At 41.1% G+C, this 16,604-nt stretch overlaps 2 protein-coding genes across 3 annotated transcripts in view; one reads left to right on the top strand and one right to left on the bottom strand.

Annotated features, from left to right (window-relative positions):
- The window catches only part of pde3b (phosphodiesterase 3B), a 34,769-nt gene extending 28,145 nt beyond the window's left edge, over positions 1-6,624 (bottom strand). The window contains exon 1 of the mRNA XM_037247651.1: positions 5,543-6,624. Coding sequence (XP_037103546.1) covers positions 5,543-6,412 — 870 coding nt within the window. The 5' untranslated portion in view covers positions 6,413-6,624. The remainder of the gene's footprint in view (positions 1-5,542) is intronic.
- A 574-nt stretch (positions 6,625-7,198) lies between these two features.
- Positions 7,199-15,452, top strand: copb1 (COPI coat complex subunit beta 1). Of its 2 annotated transcripts, none has more exons than XM_037247652.1 (22): positions 7,199-7,356; positions 8,167-8,316; positions 8,416-8,645; positions 8,794-8,963; positions 9,214-9,328; positions 9,406-9,498; positions 9,569-9,706; positions 9,821-9,940; positions 10,557-10,664; positions 10,738-10,884; positions 10,985-11,130; positions 11,844-11,940; positions 12,019-12,179; positions 12,244-12,364; positions 12,432-12,659; positions 13,238-13,417; positions 13,511-13,655; positions 13,729-13,848; positions 13,935-14,080; positions 14,257-14,346; positions 14,482-14,637; positions 15,180-15,452. In XM_037247652.1, the coding sequence occupies exons 2-22, from the start codon at positions 8,226-8,228 to the stop codon at positions 15,237-15,239; spliced, it is 2,862 nt and encodes a 953-aa protein (XP_037103547.1). In that variant the 5' UTR covers positions 7,199-7,356; positions 8,167-8,225; the 3' UTR covers positions 15,240-15,452. The 2 variants fall into 2 exon arrangements, with proteins under 2 accessions (XP_037103547.1, XP_037103548.1); XM_037247653.1 differs by having other exon boundaries at positions 7,216-7,298.
- Positions 15,453-16,604: the final 1,152 nt, after the last annotated feature.

The raw sequence follows: 16,604 nt of genomic DNA, 5'->3' as shown, positions 1-16,604 counted from the left end.
ACATAAAATACTCCATTGAAGGAAGCTAAATACAATGAAAAGATTTTTTTAAATGATTCATTTCTTAAAGTCGCCCTGCGTCATACAACTTCCGAGAAAGATTAGACTGTCTTTCATAAGATACTTTTACTTGGAAATAAAAGCGGTGCAATGCCCCATGTACTATAAAATGGGAAAGTAAAAACAGCTCTACTTACGTGCGAGAATGTTTAGCGAACAGTGGACAGCTGATAAGATCAATAAACACATTAAAAAGCGTCATCACAGACACAAGGTTACAAGTACGATAAAGAGACCGTTGGATAATACGCATAATACCGTACTTGCACAACTATAGAGCATTTTACATAAAAAACAATCGCCACTCAAATCCATTCTAGTTTACACGTATTCCTTCTGGTTTTGGAGCTTCATAATCCTGACTGAGAAATTAAAATTATATAACTAGTAGAGAAACACTTCCCCACATAGTCAACGAGCATTTTTTTTAAACCTTCATTCTAGACAAAATGACACTCAAAAGCAAAGCAAAAGCTACAACCCTGTCTTTTTATGGTATTAGTCTGAAGATAGAGCATTGCGGGGTCTCTCCTCCCTTCTACAGGGTGCAAACTATATTCTACAGGATGATGAATACGACTCCGCATTTTTTTTCTAGTCTTCATTTTAATCAGCCGCTGGTACGTCACTGAGCCGTGACGTCAATGTTATATCATTCCGCATGGCTTTACAGCAAGTGAACGTGACAGCCGAGAGCCGCTGCGTGTTTTCAGCAATGTCCCCCCTTCTGGCGTTTCCCTCCACAGCCCAGCCAAGCTTGTTTCTTCTCGTTGGGGAGGGGGCTTGGTTAAGTGCATTACTTACCCCCGCCTGCCCTCTTGCACACAATAACGGGGCCTTCTGTGAATTCAACACTGCATCGCAAGCGGGGCCGGCCACTGACGTTGTTTGTGGTTTTTAGAGAACACCAGTGCCACTTCGTTTTCATGATAATTACACAATATTATAATTCTTGTATGTTATTATTTGAAGGAAAAACATTATATTTAATTGAAGCCAGATTCTTTTTTTACACCAGTGAGCTATGGTAAATTATTGTTTTTACCTAATTGTAATAAAAACTAGCTTGTTAAAAATAATCAAGAATAACTACAGCAGCATGAAAACAAATACAATTTGCTAAGGTTTTCATTTTTATTGTTGGAGAGCAATTGTTTTAGAGTACGTACTGTACGTAATTACAAGTGAGGGAAGCAATTCATAGCTCTGAAATAAACTGTCAATTTGTCAGTGTCCTAACTGGGGTAAAAACTACGTTGGGCAGCGTTGTGGTTATACGGTATTTCGCGGTGTCTATAATAGCACCGATGTCACTTTCAACACCGTCATAAAAGAAAACTGCAGCGCATAAGGACCTAATATGATAATTAAATATAATTTATTGACAGCACATAAATGTTTTGTTGTGTTTTCAACTTAATATTACGAAAACTGTAAAATGACTTTTTTCCTAGCTGCATGCCTGATAATTTGGACCAGACTATCTGCGTCAAAATCTCAAACAAATACGAGTTGCCTCCTCTTCCGATCAAAATCAGCAAATGCCCAATTACCAGATATCTCTAAAAGATTATCCCGACTAATTATCGGTGGTCTGCTATATGTGAATGATTTTTCTTCCCCAGTCTGCTCGGAAAACAGTTCGTGCTGTAACTGGTAAATGTTCAACATTTATGATCTATTCTTCTTGTGTGTGATACACATCTAGGTCGGCCTATCCACAGAGTCGCCAACTAGGAAGTGACCATAAGCTTATTCTGTTGCTTAACTTAAGGTGCAACTGATTGTGTTGAGCGTTTGTTTATTGTGCCTTCCAAGTCATTCACTGCAGTAAAAATGACACCACATGAGTTTGCTATTCATGCGATAGTTATTTGATATGTAGTTTATACATAGTTATATAGTTTATATATACCTATATCGGCCTGTGGAATAATTGGAACCGCAACTGACGATGAGTCTGACCTTTCGATGGATTCAATGATTTGGAGTGACACAAATGGTTTGATAAATGTGTTATTTATGTTAGTTATTTGAATAACTGTTAATCTGTTACGTCAGGCACATTCTCAGTTCCTTGTTTGTTTATGTAACGTTAGCATACCGTATCGTTTAGCCTGTTGTTGCCTATTCATGTCTGTTCTTGGTGTTGGATTTTGTCAAATAAAGTCCTGAAAAATGCGACTTGTACTCCATTGCAACTTATATATATATATATTTTTTCTTCTTTATTATGCATTTTATGGCTGGTGCAACTTGTACTCCAGAACGATTTATAGTCCGGGAAATACTGTAAGTGTTTTTTGACAGATTTAAGTGTAATTATTGCACAGTGGGAGAACAATGTACAATGTCTCGTCATTATTCACTGAATGTTTGGTAGAATGAATGAATACATGAATGAATGCATGAATGCATGACACAGTACATACCTGTGAGTATTATTTTGTTTGGCTGTGTTTCTGCATTGTTTGTGTTCAAATATCTGCTGCATCAAGGATAAAACAGAGCAACATTGATGCTATTTGTTAGCCCAAACATGGTGTTTTTAAAGTTAGCGTTAAGAAACTAGACTTTACCAAGGCAAAGTCATTTGATTGTTATAAAAATACAACTTGCCAGTCTCTTCTCTCATTTAGTTTCCAAACTGGGGCTTGTTGTGACGTGAGTTAAGTTGAAATTGCTGCCACCATCTTGTTTGGAAATTAAAGCAAAGAGAGAGCTGCAATTTCACAATCCAAGCAAAAAATTGTGACCTATTCTCCTTCCAACCACATTAACACTTCACTACGCATTTGTTGTTCAAACATGTGGTCTGCCTTCTAATCTCATCTAAACCTGTTGAGTTTTGAGCTTGCTGTCATGCAGGGTAGTGACGTTGTTTGGTTGACAAAATCTGCCCACAGACAGCTGCACACGTAATCCAAACGGCTTCTGTGGTAGTTCTCGCCTCTTTGGGTGAACTTTCACACACAGGCGCGCACACTTCAAATCGTGAAAACAATACTAGCCACATATTGGACAGCTGCTGAAGACATGAAAACACCTAGATTCATTGTTCATCATTGTGCCTTCAAGCGCAATGCTCTCTAACACTGTTAAATCCAACCTACCGTATCCAGCGCATTTAAAATCAACAAGACAAACTAACTGCAGAGTGCACAGAATCATTCACATCCACATCAGATCATTGACTATTATCCTAACTGAACAGACGCCGTTCAAATGACTTTGTAAGATAAGCACAATTCCCTCCACTCACTCGTTGGGACTGTGCATCTAGGGCACGTTCACTCCGACCATTCGGAAACTCGGTGCGTTGCTCAAATTTGATGTTGGGTTATTCAGAGTCCCCCCAAAACAGCTTGCCAGCATTGGAATGGGGGTACGTCTGTGTTCGGAAATGAAAGTGAGCAGAGCGCACTCTCAGAACACATCAGCTCACATAGTGCACCAGCGGCAGGATGATTTTCCGAACGCGACCGTAGTCACAATTGGCCAAGTAAATTATGAATGGACTACCGGTCCAGAGTATGCCGATAATGAGAAAGGAAAAAAAAAAAAAAGGAATCTAAGGGTCATGGTCAATGTCCTACTAGACACATGTTTAAAACTACATTTATTTAGATAAGCCAGTTAATTTGATTTTGTATTTTTTTTTTTTTTTTATTATATGTCATAATAAAAATCAACTTCAGCCTTTTTTCCGGGTCATTATTTTTCATCAGTTATTAAAGAAATGTTTCGACCAATATAAAATACTGATATCGTGATGTACTTTTCAGTCATATTGCCCAGCCCTAAAGTAAAGCTTTTTTCTCATTCTAAACAATCAAGCTGTGATGATCATAGCAATTTTTAGAATTAAAATCTAGGCGGGCATGAAAATCTCTGTCCACAAGAAAACGGCTGTCAAGCGCTACTCTGTAAATTAACAGCGACTGTCTTGGCCACTCATTCTGATGCCTCCAATCCTCGATAGAGTGAGAAATAACTTCTCTATTACGCATCTTCATACTCCAAATATCTTCCCAGTATCTTTGCGTAAAATCAACAGTGGTATTTCTGTCAATACATAAACTAAAAACGTCTGACGTATGGGAATAAGATCACTGTGCTGACAAATAGAGAACAATAGAAAAAACAACGATATACAGCACTTACACAATATCTTTGCATCAGCGAGATATAAAACGTTTTATTTGTACATTGTTTTTTTTCCTGTGAGTGTGTAGATTCCCAGTCATCCAGGTCTAAGTAATCAGCAAAGATTGAATTGAGTCAACTGTACTCTTCATGTTTGTTTGAAGCTTGTTTTCTGAAAGCCTTAAAAATGACAAAAGCTAAGACGCTCTTAGCCTATTGTTATCTGGAACCCAAAAAATTAAACAGACATTAGGGTGGACATGTCCTGAACCAGTCAAATCAGATGCATTTGTTTTGTTGTCTCCTCCCATTGAGGCCACAGCTCCAAGGCATATTTGCATGCTATCTGGGGATTGTCATGATACGCTATGGCGTGCTAACCAGATTAAATGCCTTAATTAATTGCTTTATTTGTCATATTTGCTCAGCCTCTGCAACTCTTGGCATTCACACTCAATGCCAGTGGTGAGAAGGAATGAAGTACAAATATTTTGATACTGTACTTAAGTACTGTTCAGGGAGAATATAAGTATTTTTTACAGCTTTTTACTTTTACCACCTACGCTTGAAAACAGATATCTGTACTTTCTACTCCTTTGTCAAGATAGGCTCATTACTTTTTCAATTTCCACGACAACACGTCATATAAAAGAAACGCAGAGAAAGAGTTAACGTTTTGGACTTCTATTTTACTATTACCCAAAAATACAGGAGTTAAAGCAGTTCTTCTATTACCAGAACGTTTATTTTTAAAACAAGTATCTCTATATAAGTGCACAGTGGAAGTGGGTGACTCTCGAATTTGAAAACAATTAAGACAGTAAATTGAAAACAAAAAAACATGACTATTTATTGATATGCATTAATGAAAATCTGGCAAGAGAACAGCATAATTTGATTGGACACACACATCCATTAAAACTGCACTTCTTATGAGAAATGTTATTTCTCCTACCATATAGTAAATTTGCTGTGTCTGGCTACTGAAAAACAGTTTAGAAATATTGCTGAATAAATTATTTGCAATTCAATGAATAAGGTTATGTAAATTGTATTTTAGTACTAATCTAATTTTAGTTGTACTTTTAACCTACTTTCTACTTTGTAGCAGTCTTTTTTACACAAAAACCTGTACTTTTGTTTCGTAGATAAATACAGCGCAAATTAATTTGCCACCTCTGCTCAATGCAGTTTTGGTACCTTTGCACTTCAAGTTCTAACTGAAATGTACTTTTGCATTATAGTTTACAAGTGAACATGTGTGCCTTGTTGTTGTTGTTGGGCCCGCGACAACAACAAACGTGGAAGTGCGTGGAGTGTCGTCCACTTTTCTTACCTGCTCCCGGGATATACACGGTAAAGACGGCCTCCGGGGCATTTTACAGCTGCCATAATAACTGCTTGAAGTTTCCCCCAGTGAGACACAACTGGAGCGTCTCCTGGCTCGGATGACGGGCACCTTGTCCTCCGCGGCGGAGCCACCGCTCGGAGCGTCCCTGGGCGGGTAACATCGGTCGAAGCCGAGCCCCAGCAAGGAGCCGCAGAGCCCGGCGACGCAGGCGAGCAACGGCCTGAGGAGCGGCGGCAGTCCGCTTAAGCTGCTGAAGGAGAGCTGCCACACCACGCTGGCGAAGAGCAGGACGAGCACGCTGTGTTTGAGCTTGAGCGTGGGGACGAGCGTGAGGAGCCCCACGCATCCCAGGACGAACAACAACCTGCCCACCATTTGCATCTGGTGCTGCTCCTCTCCCCACTGCAAGAAGCGAAGCACCACGAAGTCCCCGAGGTAGCACGACGCCGGCAGCGACAGGAGCCACCAGTGGCTGCCCTCCTCCTTCTTCCTTCTCCTCAGGTAGAAGGTCAGGAAGAAGAATGCACAGCAGATGCTGAAGAGGGGACTGGCGGACTGCGAGAAGCCCGTCAACAAAGTCCGCAAATCCCACCGCGAGTCGCTCGGCGAGCTCCGGCAGAGCAGCGCGGAAAGCGCCAAAGTCACTACGGCGCCGATGTAGACGGCGGAAACCCTGAAGACCTTGGAGCCCAGCAGATCTTCGCCGAACAAAAAGCCCCTGTGGTGGTCCTGTTTCAGGGGGGTGACGCAGCTCTTCACGTAGCCGTTCCTGAAGCCGTCCGAGCTGCTGTTGCCTCCGTCGTGGTGGTGCCTCGCTTTACCGCGTGCAGCCTCTCCTTGCTCCCGCGCGGCCATGGCTCGATGACAGCGACACGTCGTCCGTCACCCCCCGCGGCAAAGCCCCAATCGACGGTCTATTCTCGTCGCGCTAACGCTGGACTACATGACGGCGAACGCGCTCCATAGTCGTTCTGTCCCAGTAACATGCTCCAGCAGTGCAGTGGCACTGAAGAATCAAGGTGAGATGTTGTTTTTACAACCAACGGCCTCGCTGGCGCCGCCTAAGAGTAACAATTGACATTGCATGGACTCGTGGTCACTCGTTCCTCTCGCAATAACGCCAGGGGCGTAGCTTGTCAGGGGGGCGGGGGGCGGTAGGGTTAGGGACATGAATAACAATAATAGTAATAATAATAATGATGATAATAATAATAATGTTAAATATCTTATTGTTTAGTTTGAATTTTAAAAACATCTCCCTCCTTGATTGTTGTATGTTTGTTTGCTTTTTCCCCAAGTAAATTACTCAATAAACTGATTTGTTTTTTACTCTACAGCTTATCCCCTTTTTTGTGAAGATACAAAAGATACCATACACCACTATTTAAGCAGTTCATTCAATTCAGTACAAATAGAACGCTGCGGCTTTTAGTGTTGCCTTTTTTGGTCCAACACGAATTTGCTTCTACTGTATGTAGGTAGTTTAAGCAATATGCGATTAATGACTACGGTCTGTGTTTATATACATATCCAGACTACAATTATTACTGTTACACTACGTACTTCGTGTTTCACGAGCTGCTGTTTTTATTTTGCTTTATGATCTGTTCTACGTAATTGGACCTTCTTGGGATACCGTAGCAGTGATGTGGCTCTCAACATTTCCGAGTTCCACGTCACGAGGAAGTAGTGGCGACCCGAAGAAACAGCTCATCAGACGGCGCGACTGACTTTTATAAATGTAAATATTACAACTTCCATAGGAAGGACGCGTTGCAAGCAATTGGTGGCGAATCGAGGTGAATTATGCGTATACCCTTTGCTACTACTGATAACAATGTCGATGCGTTTTTATTTGGTGTCAGATAGCGAGCTAGCATTAGCATCCGTGTCCTCCATTTCAATCCGTTGGCCTAAAAAAGAGAAACTGCCGCTAGCCAATGGTTGCTAATTGATTATTGCCAACATTTCATCTATTGTTTTTATTAAATGAGGGAGTGCTTGTGTTTATTCATAAAATATCTGATCTTGCTGTCGAACTGCGCGATGTCCACGGAGCACCGGGGTCAGTCAACACGCTCCATACTACGTGTCACTTCATTCATTTGTTTACTCAAGTCGCATATGGCATGTTAATTGTTATTATTTCGAAATGTAGGTGTGCCCTTAAAGTGATGGAACGTTTTCATTGGATCTGCACCTCGTTTAGACACATGCTATCAGTTTGCAAACAATACAAGTACTACCTGTCTTATTTACCATGCATTTCTTCTTAGTTTTAGGTCCCAGAGAACATCTTTTTAAACGTGTTAAGATTATTTCGTGCTGATCTTACTGTCTGCAAGTGTTATACATCAGTATTATTTAGTACATGCCTTAATTCATTCTGTCTGCATTATTTTCTGCACTGTCAATTTGAAATGATGCCGTTTTTGGCTAAAGGGTTGCAAATTCAAACAGTTATATTCTGATTAATCAAACAATTAATTGACAGATTATTCAATTATTACAATAATAATGACTTCCAGCCATAAAATGCTATGTAAATTTCTTTACTGGTTTCGTCTGCTACCACCCACTCACTTTACAGATTTTTGTGTTCACTGCAGGTGAAAAGCTGGTCAGTGATTCTTCGGATTTTTCAAGATCAATCCAGTCCAGCAGCAAAATGACAGCTGCGGAGAATGTCTGCTACACTCTGATCAATGTCACTTCTGACTCCGAGCCCCCCTCTGAAGTCAGTCTCAAGACTGATCTGGGTAATTATTTAATAGTTATATGAGCTATAGAATTACCATTTTTTTCTTGTATGGACGTTTCTGTGATCTGTGTTAATCATTATTTTGTTAATACTACAGAAAAGGGGGAGATTAAAGCGAAAACTGAGGCACTGAAGAAAGTGATCATCATGATCCTGAATGGAGAGAAGTTGCCCGGACTTCTGATGACCATAATTCGCTTTGTGTTGCCTCTTCAAGACCACACCATTAAAAAACTCCTGCTTGTGTTTTGGGAGATTGTGCCCAAAACCACTCCGGATGGCAAGCTTCTCCAGGAGATGATCCTGGTCTGTGACGCCTACAGGAAGGTACGGCAACAAAGTCTGGAGATTTTTGATTTACATGACGTCCAAAATGCATCCACTATGAAGACGTATTCATGTCATGAAAAATATGCTATGGTATCATTAGAAAATCCATTCCTCAACTAATAGGGAGGTGTTATTTCAATTGTAGGACCTGCAACACCCCAATGAGTTTATCCGCGGCTCCACCCTTCGTTTCCTGTGCAAGTTGAAGGAGTCTGAGCTGCTTGAGCCTCTCATGCCAGCTATCCGCTCTTGCCTGGAACACCGACACAGCTATGTACGGCGGAATGCCGTCCTAGCCATTTACACCATTTACAGGTAAACATTTAGAACCATTTATAGGGGCCATGAGAATGCGCTTTTTAATTGGAGTGCCCCCAACTCCCACCCCAAGCGGTGGCTCATTTGCATGTGACAGGTTTTCCCTATCTTAGAAGAGGAAATGTCTGTAATTGATGGATTGTTATTTTGTCACTTTGGGAATGTTTTAATTTGTGGGAAAATGGCTGACCGATAATATTTTTGGTAGCCAAAAAGATACTTATTTGCTAATAATTATTTGATTCAGGAACTTTGAACATCTCATCCCGGACGCTCCAGAGCTGATCCATGACTTTCTTGTGAATGAAAAAGATGCAAGCTGCAAGAGAAACGCTTTTATGATGCTGATTCATGCAGATCAGGTCGGTTACACATCAACCTCTTAACTAATTTAACTGACAGTCGTAATGACCCAACAAATTTTGATCATTTTCTCTAGGATCGAGCTCTGGATTACCTCAGCACATGCATTGATCAAGTTCATACTTTTGGAGATATTCTTCAGCTTGTCATTGTGGAGCTTATTTACAAAGTAAGTTATGTCGTCAAACGCTTGAGAAATTGCCAGCACCCTAAAAATCTTGTTCTTTTTTCCTTATAAGGTGTGTCATGCAAACCCTTCTGAGCGTGCCCGCTTCATCCGTTGCATCTACAACCTGCTTCAATCGTCCAGCCCGGCTGTGAAGTATGAGGCAGCTGGCACGCTTGTAACGCTCTCGAGTGCACCCACAGCTATTAAGGTACACTGGCAAGATTCATGACAAGCATTGGGTTGAATAAATGAAAAAATTGAATTGAAAGAATGATTGAGGTTTCATGATTCTATTATAACTGCATATCATACACCTTTACAGGCCGCTGCCCAGTGCTACATTGATTTGATTATCAAAGAGAGTGATAACAATGTGAAACTTATCGTCCTTGATCGTCTGGTTGAGCTTAAGGAACATCCCACTCATGAGCGCGTACTCCAGGTATTTGAATCTCTGGCATCACATGTTATACAGTCTTTTCTTGTGCAGTGTTTTTCATTGACCTTTTAAATAAATCTCCTGTATTTGTCATTATTAAACAAATCATGATTTATTTGAAAATTTATTAACATGAATCCTTATAAAGATTTTAATCGCTATGCCAGTGCATGAACAATCAGCTTTCAAACACTTTATTGAACAAACAATTACAAAATAAACTTGTACAAAGCACATTCACACATGAGCTTCATCGACCACAATTGATGCCAAAGCATGCTTATTCACCGAGTCGCACATCACTCACCAGGTTAGGCGGCCACCTTTTAATATCAGATGTTTCACTTTTTTTTTTTTTCAAAAATCATAAATCAATCAAAATTTAAATGTTCTAGCCACTGGGTAATATGTAGTACGTACAGTATAAATCAATACTAAAGTTGTGATAGCTGCCGTCGTGTGATAGGAAAATGTCCAGAAGATGGCTGTGTTGTGGAAAACAATTACTGTACATTAATTGGAAAAAATGCACTAATATGTACAAGTAATTGTTTCATGTATGGTGCAAATGTGTGACACACTATTGTGATGGACGATAACCCCTGCTTCCTAAACTCAGGACCTTGTGATGGACATCCTTCGTGTTCTTGCCACTCCTGACCTGGAAGTGAGAAAGAAGACCTTGCAGCTGGCCCTGGATCTTGTGTCATCACGCAACGTGGAAGAGGTCTGTCGAGTCGTACGTGTTCCGTTTTCAACTCTGTGCTGTTTCCAATGTATGTTATTGTGTCCCTGTTCAGTTGGTGATCGTTTTGAAGAAAGAGGTGATCAAGACAAACAATGTCACTGAACATGAAGACACAGACAAGTACAGGCAGCTGTTGGTGCGCACTCTTCACTCTTGCAGTGTGCGCTTCCCTGACATGGCGGCTAATGTCATTCCTGTGGTGAGCTATTTTCTAGGATTGTCTTGAAAATGAAGGCAAGCAAAATGATCTTTCAGCGTTTAATCAGTCATATTTTCAATAACATTTGACACATTTTCAGCTGATGGAATTCTTAAGTGATACCAATGAAGCAGCCGCCGCTGATGTGCTGGAGTTTGTGCGAGAAGCCATTCAAAGATTTGACACCTTGAGACCACTCATCATTGAGAAGATGCTGGAAGTTTTTCATGCCATTAAAACTGTCAAGTAAGTCTTTACCATCAAGAGTTACTTGGGGAAAAATATTTCTTTATATAAACAAAATTTAAACAAGGATAATATTCTTGTCGCTACAGGAGCCAGTGCTTAGTGTATCATGTTCAGAAACAGTGCACACACCAACCATTGTTCAGTTTTCGACCACACACAGGAAACAAGGCACATTTTTCACACTACAATTCATTCGTCATTTTCCTTTCTAAAATCCATCATCACTGATAGCATTAACTTCATTGCGTAGATGATATTTATGAGTCTCATGGTTATGTCCCTGAATGTAATCCTTGTTTTCAGGGACAGTACTGAAGTACATGCCACCAAATTAACTAGCGATGTTCAAACTTTTTTTCTTCTTCTCTGACCCTGTCTTTTTTCCACATGAAATTCCCCGCAAACAAACGTACACGAGACATTCACGCAGTGAGATGTGATGTATCCTGTTACGTCTGACCCTCCCATTTTTTTTCTTGTCAGTGTTGCACTAAACTTGAACTGGTTGTGACAAACAACACTTGAGTAATTGTTAAGTACTGAATGTGTTTAAACGCACAAAGCCACTCTAAAAAAAAACAAAAAAAAAACTAATGGCACTAAAAGAAGCTGACATATTACTTTTGATAGTGAGGTTCTGCTGTACTTTATTAGTACCAGTACGCAGTGCGACTCTGCTAATCAGCTTGTGATCATGTGCTTTTCTACAGAATCTACAGAGGAGCGCTGTGGATCTTGGGTGAATACTGCAGCACAAAAGAAGACATCCAGAATGTGATGACAGAAGTCCGCAGATCACTGGGAGAGGTAAGCGTGTCCTATAATGTGTCGTGTAGCGCTCACAAAGTAGGTGACCAATATCTGACATGCTCTTTAATTGCACAGATTCCTATAGTGGAAAATGAGATCAAGAAAGAGACAGGGGAGTTGAAGCCAGAGGACGAAGTGAGTGCCGCTCCAGCCCAGAAGCTGGTTACAGAGATGGGCACTTATGTAACGCAGAGTGCCCTCAGCTCATCCAGGCCTTCCAAAAAAGATGAGGATAGGTAAAAAAACAAATCAATGCTCATTATTTTGTCAGCTCACTCATTATCTGTTTTTGCTGTTCAGGCCTCCACTTAGGGGCTTCCTGATGGATGGTGACTTCTACGTGGCTGCCTCTCTAGCCACAACCCTGACCAAAGTGGCTTTGCGCTACGTTGCTATTGCCCAAGACAAAAAACAACAAAATGTATGTTTGTTTTGCTGACACTCGTGAGTCAGAATACATGTCCAACTAACCTCACTCTCCTTGTCAGTCTTTTGTTGCAGAGGCCATGTTGATCATGGTCACTGTGCTGCACTTGGGCAAATCGTCGCTGCCCAAGAAACCAATTACAGACGACGATGTGGACCGAATCTCCCTGTGCCTCAAGGTGCTGTCAGAGTGCTCGCCACTCATGAATGACATTTTCAACAAGGAGTGCCGCAAATCCCTGTCACATATGCTGACTGTCAGACTGGAGGAGGAGAAGCTTTCACAGAAGGTAATAGCCCTTGAATCCAACCTAATGACAGTCAGCGCCTGTGAATATTCTCATTCATCCAGCTCATTGTAGTGTTGGGAATTGGTCTGGTTTTATCGTCTTGGAAGATGCATTGCTTCTCATCTGAGCACCATTAAGCATTCAAGCCACCAATGTGTGTATTTGTCAAATATGTTTTTTAATCGGGTAGGATTCAAAGAGCATTTCAGCTTGTGAAATTCTGGTCCGGAGACTATGGTAATGATTAACAGATGCCTATTGACGGCGACATTGCATGCTGAATTAAACACACTCAAGGGTGACGTTGCGCATGAAGGATAAGTCACAGCAAGTAAATGAATTCAGTACTCATATTGTCAAGAGAACACATTATTTTTGGGGTCTTTAAAGATATATCTAAATCAGATCTAAAATGTCTCACAATTATGGGCAACTCTGCTTTGAAAACGGCTGGCAGTGAATGAGTTAAGTTACATTTTGGAAGAATATCTTATTTTATTTCCCCTTATGAGACACCTGTTATTTGGACAATGTTAGGTGCAAATACCATTTCCTGTCTTTTCTCTCCCCAATACCAGAAAGAGTCTGAGAAGCGTAACGTAACGGTGCAGGCGGACGACCCAATCTCCTTCATGCAGCTCACAGCCAAAAACGAGACGAGCTCTAAGGAGGACCAGTTTCAACTCAGTCTGTTGGCAGCTATGGGGAACACTCAAAGGAAGGAGGCTGCTGATCCCTTGGCTTCAAAGCTCAACAAGGTACCCATTCCTTATGTCACCAAAAGTCTTCACAAGTTGAATGACAACTTAAACAATCTTTGCTCTTTCTTTTTTTGTCTGTGTCCCTTTTAGGTGACCCAGCTGACGGGTTTCTCTGACCCAGTGTACGCTGAAGCCTATGTCCATGTCAACCAGTATGACATTGTACTGGATGTGCTGGTGGTCAACCAAACCAGTGACACACTCCAGAACTGTACTCTTGAGCTTGCTACATTAGGTAAGTTCCGGTCACTGGCAAGTCATCTTTATTTCATTGCGCCGGTTCTCATACAGAAGTCCTTTTTCCACAGGTGACCTGAAGCTTGTTGAGAAGCCTTCCCCACTTACTCTGGCCCCTCATGACTTTGCCAACATCAAGGCCAATGTCAAAGTGGCTTCGACTGAAAACGGCATCATCTTTGGCAACATAGGTAAAAAATATACACATACTACATATATATATTTATATTCAGAACATTTTATTGCAACATGTCTCTTTTTTATTCTTTGTCGCCAGTGTATGATGTGTCTGGAGCTGCAAGCGACAGGAACTGCGTTGTCCTCAGCGACATCCACATTGACATCATGGATTACATCCAGCCGGCGTCCTGCACAGATGCTGAATTCAGGCAGATGTGGGCTGAGTTTGAGTGGGAAAACAAGGTGAGCTTTGGAATTTTGCTTGGCGCTTCTGTAAGGGACAGCCCTGGCATAAGTACGGTTTGTCTGTCTGAAGTTATACTGTGGCAATAGGCATTATTAATTTGTAAATCTGTAAACTTGAAGGAAACATGATGATTTATGTACAATAATTACTGACTGGTTTTACCCCCTGGTAGGTGACAGTGAACACAAACATCACTGATTTGAACCAGTACCTTCAACATATCCTCAAGTCCACAAACATGAAATGTCTGACTCCAGAGAAGGTTTGTTCTCCCCTAAACCAATGTGTTGGATGTTTTCTGTCCTCGTGTGTGTCACTTCAAAATAATCCTTATTTTATGGCAACATGGTGGACACATGCAAATGCGATTGTAAAATGTTTGTCTCTGATCAACTAGGCATTGTCCGGCTTCTGTGGTTTCATGGCCGCCAATCTTTACGCCCGTTCCATCTTTGGCGAAGATGCCCTGGCGAATGTCAGCATCGAGAAGCCCATTCACCTGGGGCCTGATGCACCTGTCAATGGACACATACGCATTAGAGCCAAAAGTCAGGTGGGTCACTGCGTTTCCACTATCAGTTGTCTTGTAAAGTATTGATATAACATTTAGTACAGTGGTTTTGTGTCGCTAAACGTGACACAAGAATTACACGTGTACATAAAACAACCACACAGCTTTGCCTGACCAAAGTCTGGCAGTTTAATGCTAACACGCAATAAAAACCGCCATTGACGCTAACAAAACTAGCATAGATGTCACAGCGTTATAATCCTTTAAGCAATGGCTATTTGAACACAAATGGTGCTGCAGCATCACAAAGATAGATCATATAAAAAATTGAATATAGTGTTTTTTATAACCATAGAGTTCTATTTTCATATTAAAAACACAATATAGATTTTTTGGGTGGTGGCTGCTGCAATAGATTAATGGCATTACGTTCCACTAAAGTGGGAGGAAATGATTTTAGATACACACGTTTTGAAGTCAGAACGCGTTGGAAGCTTAAGTCAAGGCACCATTGTAAATGCAGCTTGATGTCATTGCCAATCGAATGCAGTCTTGTTATAAATCATCCCTTGTCTGTTCTGCAGGGGATGGCCTTGAGTCTGGGCGACAAGATCAATCTCTCCCAAAAGAAGGCCACTCTCTGAAAGAACTTTGAGTGCTGCTTGACCCTTCAAACTTTGTAAAAGTCAGCCGCTCTTCTACGTATCATCCTTTCTGATCCCTTGCATCTCTGCACATTTACAACTCTGGTTGCTCGGTTGCTTCTGTGCTGTTTTTTTTTTTTTTTTTTTTTTACATCACTTGTCAATCTACTCATTCCTTGAAAAATGTCCATTAAAATATCCATATAAAATTTATTCATTTGTTGATTTTCTAAATGATTGTCACACATCGTGATGGTTATTGCTGTCATCTAGTCTAGGAGCACAATGTCTTAAGTGTCGTTTTGGGTTGTGGTATTTATTAATCACATGGATGACTAATTGGGGTATCCTGTATCGTAGAAGTAATTTGAAGAATTGCGGGATTACTTTTGGAAAGTAGTACTCCTGCATTTGTAATTTTACAACTTTTGTAACAACAGAAAGGCCTTTTATGTATTTACTGCAGATCACAGTCAAATGAAATCCACGTGACTTGCAACCACACGCATTGGATTTCAGAATGTGACATTTGGAGGGGGGTCGACTTTGACATTGGGGAATGCAGCTAATGTGCCAGTCATTCATTGTGCGGCAATCACAGTAGCTTGATTGTTTTAGGCATAAACCGTGCATAAAGTCATGCACTAACACAATGTTACATTAAATATTAAATTCAATAAGATTTGAAGGAGCCATGTTCAATCTCAAGTAGAGGGACTCCCACATGAAGCTGCAAAGCTGTGGAACAAACTCCAGGCTATAATTGGAATTCCTCACATGCCTGATATGTTGCACGGTGTGAAGCTGATGTGGAAATTCTCCTGTCAAGGTCCTGCAGTGCACAGTGACTACATAAGATATAGACCTCATATCTGAGTCACTAACCTGCAAGAAAGTTTGTCATTTCTGTTATTGCAAAATAACTAGTTTGGACTGAAATGCATTCACCTCCGGCCTGCAGTTTAGAGTATAGTGACACTAGATGGCGTCACGGTCCTCAGTAAACACTACAAGTGTGCTGAAGTGTACCAGATTTGACAAACTGGCATTGTTAACATGCCTGAGGTCACGCGTACTGCCGGTAAATGTTAGCATTAATGGAAATCCATTTCCAAGGGGCTCGCTGGAGGTGTAGGGGTACAGTCGCCTATCTTGTGTGCAGGCACCATGAGTTTGATTCCTGCAATGACGTTGTGCACGTATATGTGACGCAGATCAATTTCCAAGATGGCCACGCCCATGGAGCCGGACCTCACCTTTTACAAAAACATTCCAGAAAGTTAGGAAACTTGGACATAATAAGTACAGTTCTGCTTTAGCTTGAGTGCCAGTGCACGTTGCATGTTGTATATGGTATGCATGTTA

This window comes from Syngnathus acus, chromosome 3 (genome assembly GCF_901709675.1).
Source record: "Syngnathus acus chromosome 3, fSynAcu1.2, whole genome shotgun sequence".
Lineage (NCBI taxonomy): Eukaryota > Metazoa > Chordata > Actinopteri > Syngnathiformes > Syngnathidae > Syngnathus > Syngnathus acus.
This window is presented reverse-complemented; position numbering and strand designations above follow the sequence as displayed.

Coding starts and splice junctions, on each gene's coding strand:
- copb1 (XM_037247652.1), top strand. CDS start 8,226: ATGACAGCTGCGGAGAATGTCTGCTACACTCTGATCAATGTCACTTCT. Junction 9,707..9,820: donor GTGCACCCACAGCTATTAAG/GTACACTGGCAA, acceptor ACACCTTTACAG/GCCGCTGCCCAGTGCTACAT. Junction 9,941..10,556: donor CTCATGAGCGCGTACTCCAG/GTATTTGAATCT, acceptor TCCTAAACTCAG/GACCTTGTGATGGACATCCT.